This window comes from Trametes versicolor, assembly GCF_000271585.1.
Source record: "Trametes versicolor FP-101664 SS1 unplaced genomic scaffold TRAVEscaffold_8, whole genome shotgun sequence".
Classification (NCBI taxonomy): Eukaryota; Fungi; Basidiomycota; class Agaricomycetes; order Polyporales; family Polyporaceae; genus Trametes; species Trametes versicolor.
In genome coordinates, this window is record NW_007360328.1 from 570707 (window position 1) to 583008 (window position 12302).

The following is a 12302-nucleotide window of genomic DNA, read 5'->3' on the forward strand; positions in this document are numbered from 1 at the left end:
TGCATCAGCAGTGCACCAACATCACGAGGTCCCGTGGCCGGGACCATACGTCTGCGAATGTACACCCCCCGCTGAAGGACGGCATGAAGCAATCAGGGCTCCTGTTCATATGCGCAGTCCAATAGACAGGCGGCATATGTCGGCACAGCCAGATGTACCCTGGCTCCGACAGTGCTCGTGAAAGCCGCATCGATCATATACACGCGAGCTAGAGAGGAATCCTGGTCAGCAACCCGGTTGTGAGCGAGTCCAAAGGGATGAACTCACACGCAGAAGCGAGCTTAACGACATTATTGCGCTGGACCCCGACACGCTCATCGCAAGTGTTCAGCCATCTCATCATCATGCGCGGCCATGATCGGAGCGTAGTCGCTTGCTCCCTCCGGCCACCTGATGTCCGCCGAGAGGTTGAACGGATATCGCACCTCGCCCGCCACTCCAGCCCAGTCAAAGTCTATAATCCTCACACGCACCTCGACGCTCCCGCCCGCCCCTTCCTTGTCGGCTGCAATCAGGATGTTGATGTATCGTATGTCCCCGTGCACCAGAGGCGGATCGTGTGCTTGCAACGCGTCCACCGCCCGCCGTACCGCCGTATAAACGCCGGCCGGGGTGGGACCTAACTGACCATCTGGAGTGACCGGCATCGCGTCCAGCAGCGTCTGGCCCTCGACGTGCACCATCACGACCATCTTGCGGATGCCGCATCCTCGCTGCTCAGGTCCAGAGAGCCATATGTCTCCGAAGTAGAGCAACGGAGGCGCAAGGCCCTTGTCAGCAAGGAGCGTATGCGCGACCGCGCCGTAGCGCTCGACGAACTTGACCACGATCTTGCGTTGAGGAGCGCGGCATTCTCGAGCGAGAAATATGGCGCAGCTCTCCCCGGGAGATTTGAGGAAGCCGATGTACTCGAAGTCGATCGTATCCTCCCCGCGTCTATACTGCGTTGCGAGAGGATAAAAGCGGCGGGTATCGTCTTCCGGTGGCCGGAGATCGACGTAGTTCTTCTGCAGTCGCTCGGTTGCCATTTTGAATGCCCAGAAGATGCGCCCGATGCGCAAGATCTTTGCGTGGTCGAGGGTGTGACTGTTGATCAGCCAGACGGTGTCCGTGAGTCACTGGACAATGTGAGAGTTAGGGTAGATGCCGGCACAGATACAAATGCTGGGTCCCGCAAAACCGATGAGGAATGATGGGGCAAAACACGCCATGAGCAGCTCCTGAAAGCAAGTGAGTGATACTTTGAAACTTCCGTTCAAGCATTGACTTGCCCGTTGCACATTAGAGGTCCAATAATTGGCATACGCGAAGGAAGCCTGAACGCATGGATCGTTGCCGTTGCCAGGCTCGCTTTTCTCCTCGATGAGGGTGAGGAGCGCAGTGCCCAAGGGCTCTGTCACGCGTGTGTACGTTCGCCCTAAGTCCGGTTGGCCACCAGAGCCAGAGCACATGGGCGCCAATCCGAACCCCAACGCTTCTTGTAGAGGGACGTCGCACGCTGCGGTACGGTTCGCCTCGCTCGTGGATATTTTAGACAACACAGTCATGAGCTTTGGGAGTTTTCGGAGAAACTCGACTGGCACAGCGAGATTAGGATTTTGCGAGTCGGCGATAAAGGCGGCGAAAGCTGGATGGAATATTTCGACGGGGGGTGGTATAGGGTTCAGCTTATTGGCGTATCGGCCGTCAAGAATACAAGCTTGGCCGTCCTGAATGGCGAAGTAGTTCACAGTCTGGCAGCTCGCGGAAGGCGACTTGTGGGCCTTCTTGATATCGTCAATGTGACTGATAAACTCTAGGAAAGATCAGCAAGGCGCAGACGAAATGTCAGGTCTTGCGTATCTTTCCTCATGACTGGAACCACATCATCCTCTTCGTCATCAGACGCACGAGGAGGCACAGGAGGGGCGACGGGCGACGGTGCACTGAGAACTTCAACAGCAAGACGTGGAATCGTCATCGCTCTGTCGCCGGGATGGAAAGAGAGGATCTGAGTGAGGGGGTCGTCCGAATCGAGTTCGGAGAGGCTGCTGCAAAACCTTCCGGGATTCCATGCCTTTTCCTTCAATAGTGACTCGAGCACACCGCGCTTGTTAGTCTTGATTGCATTGTTGGGCTACAATGTTGTGTGAGATGCGCAAAGACGTGATTGCCACGGCTTTCGACGTACCATCCATAGCTCCACGGCACCACCGAGTAACTGCTGTTGAATCAAGTCCTGAACTTCTGGTATGGTGGCGGTCATTGGTACATTGACGATATTCTGTAATGCATCCACCCTAGAGAGGGAGCGATAGAAGGGGAAGTACATAACAGTGAAAGTATCGTTCATGGTGGCAAGAGGCAAGTTCAATCGCAGTGGAGCCTCAAATATCATGTTGATCGAGTCACTGCCTTGTCCCCGCGGTACTTAGTCTTCGACCTCAGCACAGTGGTCGCGTCCACATCATCATCACCTGCTGCTAGTTATAACGAAATACACGAAGCCCTGCTCCACCGCCCGGGGGCATTCCATCGCACGTAAAGCTAGCACGGAAAGGCATATCTAGCACACCGCAGCCGGCACGAGCTCACTCGCCCACAGTGCCGGCGATGACGCTGCCGTGCACGCCCCAGTTGACCCCGAGCCCGAACATGATCCAGCCGATGAAGATGATGCCGAGGCCGATGGCGAGGTACGCCCAGCTGAGCACCGTGTTCTCGCGCACGGGCGCCTTGAGCGCGCGCTCCTTGCGCTTCAGCTCCGTCTCGCCGTCCGCGGTCTCGTCCGCGTCCGGCTTCGCCACGACGAGCCCGCGCGCGCGCGCCAGCTTGTCGACCTCCGCGGGGAGGTCGCCTGGGGCGACCTGCGAGAGGCGCGCGGCGGGGAGCGTGTTGGGCGCGGCGTAGGACATGACGAGCATGAAGCCGGAGATCGCGACGGAGATGAAGGCGTACGAGAGCCAGAGCGAGACGGCGGGGTCGAGCGAGTCCGTGGGCGAGAGGTCCTGCAGGCGACCGGCGGCGGTGGTGATGATCACGATGGAGGCTTGGACGACGGACTCTGCAGGGATGGCAGGCAAAGGTGTTAGTCAGCGGTAAGGCGGAATAAGGGAGCAGTCTGAACGTACTCTTGATGGCGAAGCTATTGGAGGGATGGTCAGCGGGGTTTGGAAAGTAAGGGGATGATGAAAGGCTCACCCAGTAGCGAAATACTCTGGGTCAGGGATGATGCTCCGGATGATCTCCACTTGAGGTGCGGGTGTGACAGCCTGAAACGTAGATGGTAAACATCTGTTATCTGACGCCGTAGTCCAGAGTGGCTTACCTGCGAGAGCGCGTAGAAGACATATGCAGCGACTACAAAGCCGTGGGGTCAGTAGCTATCGAAGCGGATATTTCACGGGGTAGAGCACGCACCGAACGTCGGTACAGTGTGAGAGAACTTAAGCAGCAGCATAGAGATGAGGAACGTCAGACCGGAGAGGAACACTGTATCCAAGACCGTGTCAGTCGAATGCCGTCTCTGGGATGGTATGAATGGACGCACGGAAGCCGATGCGCTTTCCGTAGACATCAATGTAGATGCCCAGGAACGGTGTCAGGCCGGCAGGGAGGAGCAGGTAGAAACTTGAGACCCAGCCGCCGATGACAGCGCCCTTCTTCAGCCGCTGCTGCGCGAATTGCCTGTCAGTGGGAACGGATGTTAGCATACCGCCGCCCACCGTCACCACCTGTCAAGGCACTCACGTCGAGATCGACACAAACGACTGCACGCCGGCGTTCTCGAAGACGGCGAACGCAACGACCAGCCAGAAGGTCATAGGCAGGTGCCGGATCGCCTTAAGGTTGAACGTGCCGCGGCGAACCGCGCCCGTGTGGCGGCGACCGTTCGTCTGGTCGGTGACGTCGTAGCGCGCGCGGAGGTAGCGGTCGAGGAAGAACACGGTGATCGCGCACGCGAACGAGAACCCGGCGATGACGGAGCTGATCCAGAGCGCCCAAGCGTACGTCCCGAGGTTTGTCGCGATAATGTTCGCGGTGGACTGGCCGGTGAACTGCGCAAGGTTGGCGACACACCTGCAGCGGGTTAGGTCCGCTAATAAATGACGTATGCGGAAGAACTAGAGACATACCAGATCGCGCCTGCGTTGGGATGAGTTGTCAGACACTGAATACGCAACGAGCAACTATGAACGCACCGATGGAGAACGCGAAGCCTCTCCCAGGTGCGAAGTACGTCGAGAAGATCCGGTGCTGGGCGTTATCGAGGGATCCGTCACCAATAGCGGCGAGGACCTTGCCGACGATGAGCAGCGGGTAGCTGTTGAGGTGGTTCGTCGCCGCCCCGGACATGACCATTGCGCCAGAGAGATGGAAGCCCGCGAGGATCACGGACATCAGCGCACCGCCGAACTTGTCGATGTAGAAGCCGAGCCCGATGCATAAGAAGGTGTTGACCTGGAGTGAAGGGGTTCAGTAGGCGCTACGGACACGGACGGCGAACCACTGACAAGGTTAGTGACGGCGACCTATTTGACGAAGTTGTGTGAGCTTGACGGTCGCTGCAATACTGAATGCGCGAACATACCAAGGTCGCAAACTGCGAGTTGTTGATGTGCGTCTCCTTGATGATAGTGGTCTTGAGAGACCTATGGAGTTTCCCAGTCAGATGCCGATGCCCGAGCAGCGGAAGTATGTCCGGACTAACACAATGAGACCCTGAAGAAGCCCGACAATCAACAAGAGTGTAGCGAGCATTAGCAAAGTTTATACTCACATTCGACCAGTGGTTGCCGACTGCGCGGTATCGGCTGGTCAGCGAAACATAGCACAGGAACGGAAGGCAACAACGTACATGTGCACAAGCACGTCAACACGATCATCGCCAGCTGCCATGAATAGGGCAACTTAGGCTTCGATGGCGAGCCGGCGGCATACCCCAGGGCGGGCTCCGAGCCCTGGCTCGAGCTGTTGTCCCGCACATCCACGGAGCCGCCGTCCTTCTCGTCGAGGGGAGACTTCTCGGTGCTGTTCTGTCGTTGGAAGGACATCCTGGGCCGGGAGAGCACTAGCACTGGAAGGGGGTGCAGGTTCAACAACGAACTCTGTCCCCGCTCGCTCATCTTATCAGATAATGGGTGGGACGAGACTGCTGCATTGGGACAGCTGCCCGCGCGGCACGACACGCGCCATGGGAGACATGGGAGACGGACGAGCGTTCTGCCATGAGGGGGGGCAGACGTGAGAACGATGTTGAGGAGCACGGCACGCCGAGGACGCGCGGGGAGATGGCCTGATTTGCGCCCGGCTGTCTCATGAGAATGCAGAGAAGACGGGAAGAGGCAGGACGAGTGCGAACCTGGCGGACTTGCCGGCTTCGTGGCGCTTCTCTTGCCCTGAGGCAGTCTGATTGACAAGGCCGCCTGTGATGGGCATCCCCCTTATTTTATCAGATTATGGCGTTATCTGATAACCCCGCTCTCCGTGGGCAGGAGGAAGTCTAAATATGTATCTTCACTGCGGCGGCGAGTGAAGCGAAGGCACAGAGGGAGCATGAGACAGTGTCGGTGGGAGGGTTTTGGGTGCTCACCTCATGACGGCAGACGCCGTGGGAAGAATCTAGGCCTCTTTCTTCGTCATGGGGCATCCACCAGGAGAACTTGGGTTGAATAGACTCGGCTCGGCGCGCGAAGGTGTTCCGATTGACGTGGGCCCCGACAGAGCAGAGCCTTGAGGTAGGCTGCGCAGAAGAGAAGGTTGACAGTACCCCTGGCGGATGATCGGGCCCGTGGAAGAGACGTGGCATTGTTGGTCTTGTGCCGATGCTAGTATGCCGAGTTTTGTGCCTTTTGACGTTCTGTGGGATGGAAAATATAGTTCAAGCTGTTTGGGTCCGCGGAGAGAAAGGAGAAGGGCACTTAGATGTTTCTGTGGCATACCCCACTTCGCCTTGGTGAGCAGCTGAAGCGAGGTCGGTATCGAAACGTCAAAGATGCGTCACGCTGGACGCACCCGATGAGCGTTTACGAGTATGGTAGTGGCCGACGTAAACCGGGCTTCCACGATGCACGCGACGGGCCGCAATGCGCGGGCGAGGGATAAGATATGACAATGATCGAGGATGCATATGTCGATGTCGATGTCATTCCGAGACCGCAGGACTGATCCGTAACAGCAGCGGAGATAGAGCGGGTCCTTGTCGTGCAGGCTGGCAGAGGCATCCTGTGATTTGAGGGTAGACTAAGAGTAGCGTCTAGGTTGCAGACAGTCTCAGCTTTCCTTCACGCTCGTCTTGAACAAAATGGACACTCACCGTACCTCGGCTGCTTTGCGCGGTTCGGAAGTGACCGTCGCACACCCAAATGATCTTGAAGCGACGATGTACTAGAATGGTCTATTTCTAGCACTCGGTTCAGCCACGCAGGCAGGCATTCCTCCACGGCCGCTTCGACAAGGGGTCTCGCGGCACCGAGGGAGAGGTACAAGAAGGTCCGCTCGTTGGGAAAGGTGCGTTTATTTTTTGCTGCTGCGACGAGGGGGGCGGTGCCGATGGGTACGCGAAAAGCCACGCGCGAGAACGTTTGCCTCTGCGGAGCACACTGGACAAAACAATCCCATGAGCGTAGTCGCATCGGGAGGGGGCGGGGCAGCGCCGTACGTACGTGGGATATCTGGCTTGCTCTCGTCGTGTTGTCCTCATCGGGGCCGCACCATATAGTTCGTGCATTGCTTCATTGTCATGACATCGTTCTCTAGAACAACACCCATGAGCTACTAGTGCTTGTTCATAGTCGTGGTCCCTGTTTTCGAACGAGTCTGCCTTAGAACAATAGCAAGTACCGTCTTTCGATAGTCCCGGTGAGAAGATCGTTCCCATAAGGCTCAAATTTCCGAGGCGTCTGCAGAGGAAGAATATGGGTATCACAGGCGGTCGCAGGAAGACTCTGTGTGCGACCTTCTCTCTCGCAATCTCCGTCTGAAAGCTAAACGAGGTCAAGGAGAGAGACAAAGAGTCGACCGTTCACATAATTTGGGCGTCTAGGTACAGGTTCAGCTCCACGTGGCAAAACGGCAATTTCCGTGCATAACTCCGAGTCTTGGCGACCCGGCGAATTCCTCTAGATCTGGAGTCTCTGATTTTGCACCCTCACCAACCTTGCACCCACCCCATGAATCTCTTCGTGTGTCTGGCAGGGCTGGCATACAGCACACTGGTAACCTGAGCAACGGCTTCCGAGGTTCTTCTTGTCAATGTTAAAGGCTATGCGCCCGCCGGCGCGGCCTCAACGCCTTGGTCCCACGACGGGGATATGGCCGCGCTCGGACTAATGACCGGACGATTTATCGGAGGCAGCAGTCGCATTCAGGCCTCTCAACTTGCTCGAAACATCTCATCCAAATCTCTTCGAGAAGCAGCTTGAACATACCATTTCCATCCTACGAGCCAAGAGCATTCATTTGCAGGAACTTCCGACCCGCCCCCTCCCGGAACGGTCAAGCCAGGGCAAACACAGCCGATCGAGTCTACAGTCATCATCAAGATCGGCGCCGCGAGGCACGCCTGGTGTCGTCGGCAGTCTCGATCGCAGTAAATTACTGACCGCTGCACTAGGCGAACCTTGTTTCACAAGCTTCGCCGCTCTGCATGTCCCATGTATACATGCTGCCCGGGGAGGATGACCTAGCAACGTCTCTTTCTCTCTCTCCTCTCTCACCTATACAGTACTCATCTAAACATCTGGCACCATGCGCCGCGCCGTTCCTTTCGCATACGCTCTTTTCGCGACCCCCTCCGCCCTCGCGGCGTTCAACCTGGCCAAGGAGTACTCCGGGGCCAGCTTCTTCAACGGCTGGGACTTCGGTAACGGCACGTTCGACTCTACGACCCATGGTGAGCCCGCACCGCTTGGACATCCACGCAAGCTCGAGCTGAAAGGACTGCTTCAGGACATGTGAACTACCTGAACCAGTCGTCCGCGACGGGCCAGAAACTCGCATACGTGAACGATGCGGGCAACGCAGTCGTCAAGGTCGACGACTTTTCGTTCGTCGCGTGGCAGGACAAGCGCAACTCGGTACGTCGGGCGCCCGGATGCATACAGTGACTCTCACTGACCGGATATGCAGGTCCGCCTCGAGTCGACCGACTTCTTCCCCGTCGGATCTGTGATCGTGTTCGACGCCACGCACCTCCCCTTCGGCTGCTCCGTACGTGACCGCGCCCCTCCCCCATTCCGCGTCCGCCCCCAGCTGACATACCCGCGCAGGTGTGGCCCGGGTTCTGGACGAAAGGCCCGACGTGGCCGCAGGGCGGCGAGATCGACATCGTCGAGGCGATCAACCTGATGGGCAAGAACCAGATGGCGCTGCACACGCAGCCGGGCTGCAACCAGCCCGCGAACGCGCCGCAGTCCGGGTCGACGGTCGGGAGCGACTGCTCGGCGGGCACGGACTCGGCCGCGGGGTGCGCGGTCCTGGACGCGCAGGCGAACAGCTTCGGCGGCGACTTCGCGGCCGCGGGCGGAGGCGTGTGGGCGACGCAGTTCGACGAGACGGGGGTCTTGTGAGTCCGGTTTCTCTTTGGGCGCGTGTCTTGTTACTGACAGTGTGCGGGGCGAAGTATCTGGTTCTGGAGTGTGCGTCTCCGTACGTTCTTTACGGGGAGGATTGTCACTGACAGCCATTGCAGCGCAAGGATATCCCCGACGGTGTGACGAATGCACAGGACACCATCGACCCCACGAACTGGGGCACCCCTTCCGCGGCATGGCCCGCGTCCGACTGCGACGTGAACAAGTTCTTCACGCCCCAGCAGCTCGTGCTTGACATCACGCTCTGTGGTGACTGGTGCGTGTTTTCTCAGCGAACTTCCTCCTTGTACTGACGAGGTGCGTGTTTTTAGGGCCGGCCAGCCGAACCTCTACCAGTCCACCTGCGGCGGCACGCTCGGCAACAGCACCGTCGACGTCTGCGTACGTCCTCCCCTGTCCGTGCTCACTCTTCTGCGCTGATCGCAGGCCCGCGCGCGCAGTACATCGACAACGTGATCAATAACAACGGCACCAAGTACCACGACGCGTACTTTGAGATATCGTCTATCAAGGTCTTCACCGTGAACAACACCGTGTTCACGCCGACCGTCACCGACGGCACCACTGTGCTCTCCTCTGCGACCGCGACGCCCGACGCGCAGAGCGACACCGGGAGCTCGAGCGGAAACGGCACGAGCGCGAACGGCACGAGCACTGGTGGGAGCGGCGGCAACGGCGCGCTTCCCGCGGGCGCGGCGGCGTATGCGGCGATGGTCGGCGCGACTGCGCTAGCCGCGTTCTCCTGGGTGCTGTTGTGAGCGCAGGACATTGTGAGCAGTCGTACAACTGTGTTTTGTTGTATCGAGATGCTTTTTACCTCGCGTATAGCACACAGTAACTTTTACCTGACCTATGGTTCTGGATCCTCGACCGTCAGGTGTGAGATCAGCGACTGGACAGGTAGTTCTGATCAAACCCCACAGGGGGCACGGTCCGCAGCGGCTGCTGGACGTTCACTGGGACCTCCTCTATTCCCGTGTCGCCCTCGGTAGGTGTGAGTAGCGTTCATTGAGGAGGAAAGCGACTCGCGTCCTGCCACAACCCGATGCCTTGGAACTCGGAAGGTGAGTACGACCTCGCGGGCGTCTAGACGACATACTAAAGTACCATGTACTTATGTTCCAACAAAGCGCAAGACATGTTCTGGAAGTCGGCGACGGGTGCATTTAGAGAAGCTTTACGCTTCCAGAAGGCGAGTCTAGACCGTCGCTTGGCACGATCGCGTCCTCAATCACGCTGAACGCCACGGGCGGGGCCGTTGGCGCTCGGAGGAGTTATGGGCGCCTATGGGTGACGGGATGCGTTTGAGTTCGTACGGTGACGTCAAAGTGACCGTCGCGCGCTGTGGGTGCGTCATTGGGGCGGGAAGAGAGCCACGATGGCAGGCGGCGGCGCGTCGTATAAAACCAACGACTCCCCGTGACGGGCTGCCCATCTCTTTCTCCCTCTCTCTCTCTCGTTGACCACTTACGACCACGATGAGACCGACTCTGATTCTCCTCGCCCTCACCGCGGGCACAGCCGTCCAGGCGTCCTGGTTCAGCGGCAACACCAATAACCAGCCCGCAGGTACGCGTCGCTTGATTGGTGCTTCTCTCCGGAGTACACCCGAGACTGACTCCGCGCTATCTCTGCAGAATATACCACATGGTCAACACAAGAACTGCAGAACTGGCTCGACGCCCACAACGTCCCCTACTCCCGCGATACTACTCCTTCGCAGGCTGAGCTGCAGGCCGCCGTCAAGGCTCACTACGACTCCGCGTCGTCATGGACGTACGAGCAGCTCAACAAGGCCCAGGTCGCGTTCTCAAGCTACAAGGCGGACGCGTTTGACACCTGGGACGAGTCGCGCCTCCGTGAGTTCCTCCTCGAGCAGGGTGTCGTAAACCCCTCCGGCACCCGCGAACAGCTTGCTCTGCTTGCCAAGCAGAAGTGGCGCCAGTACTCATCCGCTGCAAGCGCGTACAGCAAGACTGCGAGCAAAACTGCGAGCTCTGTCGCGGGCGAGGCGAGTAAGAGCGTGGGTTCTGCTGCCAACCAGGCGAGCAAGAGCGCCAGCTCCCTCGCTAGCTCCGCGTCTGCACAGGCTAGCACCGCTGTATACGGCAACTCGTGGCAGCAGGCGTCGAAGTCTGCTTCCTCAATCGCGGCCCTGGCTACCGACAACGCTGCGGCCGCGCTGGACGACTCCAAGGACTATGTCTACTCCACGTAAGTAGCCTGTCTGTACCGATCACTCCTTCGGCGCATATACTCACTATATTCGTAGATGGGATGACAACCGTATTCGCTCATATCTCCAGGAGCACGGAGTCGTCGAGGCTCCCGCTACCCCGCGCGAAAATCTCCTCGCCAAGATGAAGGAGACATACGCCTCCACCGCCAACCCCCTCTACAAGGCTTGGTCGGATTCGTACATCCACAACTGGCTCATCCAGCACGGCATTCTCAAGGACAGCGCTACCAAGCGTCACGAGGAGCTCCTTGCGTTGATGGACAAGTACTATTACGACACCAAGGCCAACGTCTGGGATACCTGGACCGATTCGCAAACCAAGGCGTGGCTCGTTGAGCATGGCGTCATCAAGAGCGACGCCCAGCTCCAGCGCGAGAAGATGCAGAAGCTCGTCGCGTAAGTTCACAGTTATCTCGTCAACGAAGCAGGGGCTGACCACAATCATCATCCAGCGAGAACTACGCCCACGCGCACGACTCCGCCTGGGCAGCCTGGAAGGAGTCAGACATGCGTCAATGGCTCATCGACAACGGCTACCTCCGCAGCGACGCCAAGAAGACGCGCGACGACCTCGTCAACCTCATGAACGAGAAGTACACCGACGTCTCCTCGCGCACTGCTGCGTACCTCACCTGGCCCGACGCGCGCCTCCGCGCCTACCTCCGCGAGCACGGCGTTTCGGACGCGAAGCTCCCCACGACGCGCCCCGGTCTTCTGCAGGAGGTCCGCATCCGGTGGGTGCAGTCGAGCGGCCGCGCAAGCGCCGTGTGGCACCGCGTGAAGAGCATCTTCGACTCCGGCGTCGCCGTTGGCGAGGACAAGCTCGGCCAGATCCTCGATATCCTCACGGGCTCCGCTGAGGGCGCAAAGGAGGGCGCGAAGGAGGGTGCGTACGCAGGAAACGAGAAACACAAGGCGCAGAAGGTCGAGTTGTAAACGCTTCTCCGCTTCTCCCCCAGGCCTATCTCCCACCCCCACTAAAACAGTTCCGAGTCTTCCCCCCACGCTTGCTCATTGCTCTCTTACGTGATTCATTGTACGATCCCTGACGACTGGTTGCGACGGACTCATACTTGTACGATTGGCTATGGAAGATGTAGCTTGATGTAATTACAATACGCTAGTACTCACTTCATTCATCATGATCATCATTGTGTTTGAACGCCTCTGCGATTGTCTGGGGCTAGTCCAACCTCACGCTCTACATCAGTGAGCCGCGCACTCGCGTCGCCTCGCCAGCCCGAATATGACCAAATAGACCGGGTTTTGGGGTTGGATGAGCGCGTGCCTGCCCGGACTTGGCCCGGACTCTGCGATCCCCGAGAGTTCGCCGAGGCGTTCAGTATCGCGCCGCGCCGTCTCCTCAACTCGTCGCGAGGTCCGTCACACTTGATTGGCAGGGGCGTCCGAACATGCTAGCGACACATCCTGATCAGCGCGAGCCTCCCCCAAGATACGGCGACTGCCAGTGCCCTGATCCCTTGGCTGAG

At 58.6% G+C, this 12302-nt stretch overlaps 5 protein-coding genes across 5 annotated transcripts; 2 read left to right on the forward strand and 3 right to left on the reverse strand.

Moving 5' to 3' along the window:
* Positions 1-314: 314 nt before the first annotated feature.
* TRAVEDRAFT_38414 (uncharacterized protein) lies at positions 315-2177 on the reverse strand (the record flags this gene model as incomplete). The annotated part of the gene is made up of 4 exons (XM_008041932.1): positions 315-1086; positions 1120-1220; positions 1272-1709; positions 2157-2177. The coding sequence occupies 4 exons, from the start codon at positions 2175-2177 to the stop codon at positions 315-317; spliced, it is 1332 nt and encodes a 443-aa protein (XP_008040123.1).
* Positions 2178-2570: 393 nt separating this feature from the next.
* TRAVEDRAFT_49267 (MFS general substrate transporter) lies at positions 2571-5033 on the reverse strand (the record flags this gene model as incomplete). The annotated part of the gene is made up of 14 exons (XM_008042003.1): positions 2571-3043; positions 3111-3124; positions 3181-3251; positions 3308-3339; positions 3400-3471; positions 3530-3666; positions 3730-4059; positions 4116-4125; positions 4182-4440; positions 4494-4511; positions 4571-4631; positions 4691-4701; positions 4760-4779; positions 4838-5033. The coding sequence occupies 14 exons, from the start codon at positions 5031-5033 to the stop codon at positions 2571-2573; spliced, it is 1704 nt and encodes a 567-aa protein (XP_008040194.1).
* Positions 5034-5430: 397 nt separating this feature from the next.
* TRAVEDRAFT_30003 (uncharacterized protein) lies at positions 5431-6477 on the reverse strand (the record flags this gene model as incomplete). Its single annotated transcript, XM_008041883.1, has 4 exons — positions 6301-6477; positions 5995-6235; positions 5573-5943; positions 5431-5499 (listed from the first exon to the last, which is right to left on the reverse strand). A coding segment is annotated over exon 3 (215 nt), but the record flags the coding sequence as incomplete, so codon positions are not given.
* Positions 6478-7728: 1251 nt separating this feature from the next.
* On the forward strand, positions 7729-9423 carry TRAVEDRAFT_170355 (uncharacterized protein; the record flags this gene model as incomplete). The annotated part of the gene is made up of 8 exons (XM_008042303.1): positions 7729-7873; positions 7930-8057; positions 8110-8190; positions 8250-8545; positions 8603-8618; positions 8672-8829; positions 8885-8954; positions 9014-9423. The coding sequence occupies 8 exons, from the start codon at positions 7729-7731 to the stop codon at positions 9329-9331; spliced, it is 1212 nt and encodes a 403-aa protein (XP_008040494.1). The 3' UTR covers positions 9332-9423.
* A 628-nt stretch (positions 9424-10051) lies between these two features.
* On the forward strand, positions 10052-11978 carry TRAVEDRAFT_170356 (uncharacterized protein; the record flags this gene model as incomplete). The annotated part of the gene is made up of 4 exons (XM_008042304.1): positions 10052-10142; positions 10211-10787; positions 10846-11208; positions 11265-11978. The coding sequence occupies 4 exons, from the start codon at positions 10052-10054 to the stop codon at positions 11746-11748; spliced, it is 1515 nt and encodes a 504-aa protein (XP_008040495.1). The 3' UTR covers positions 11749-11978.
* Positions 11979-12302: the final 324 nt, after the last annotated feature.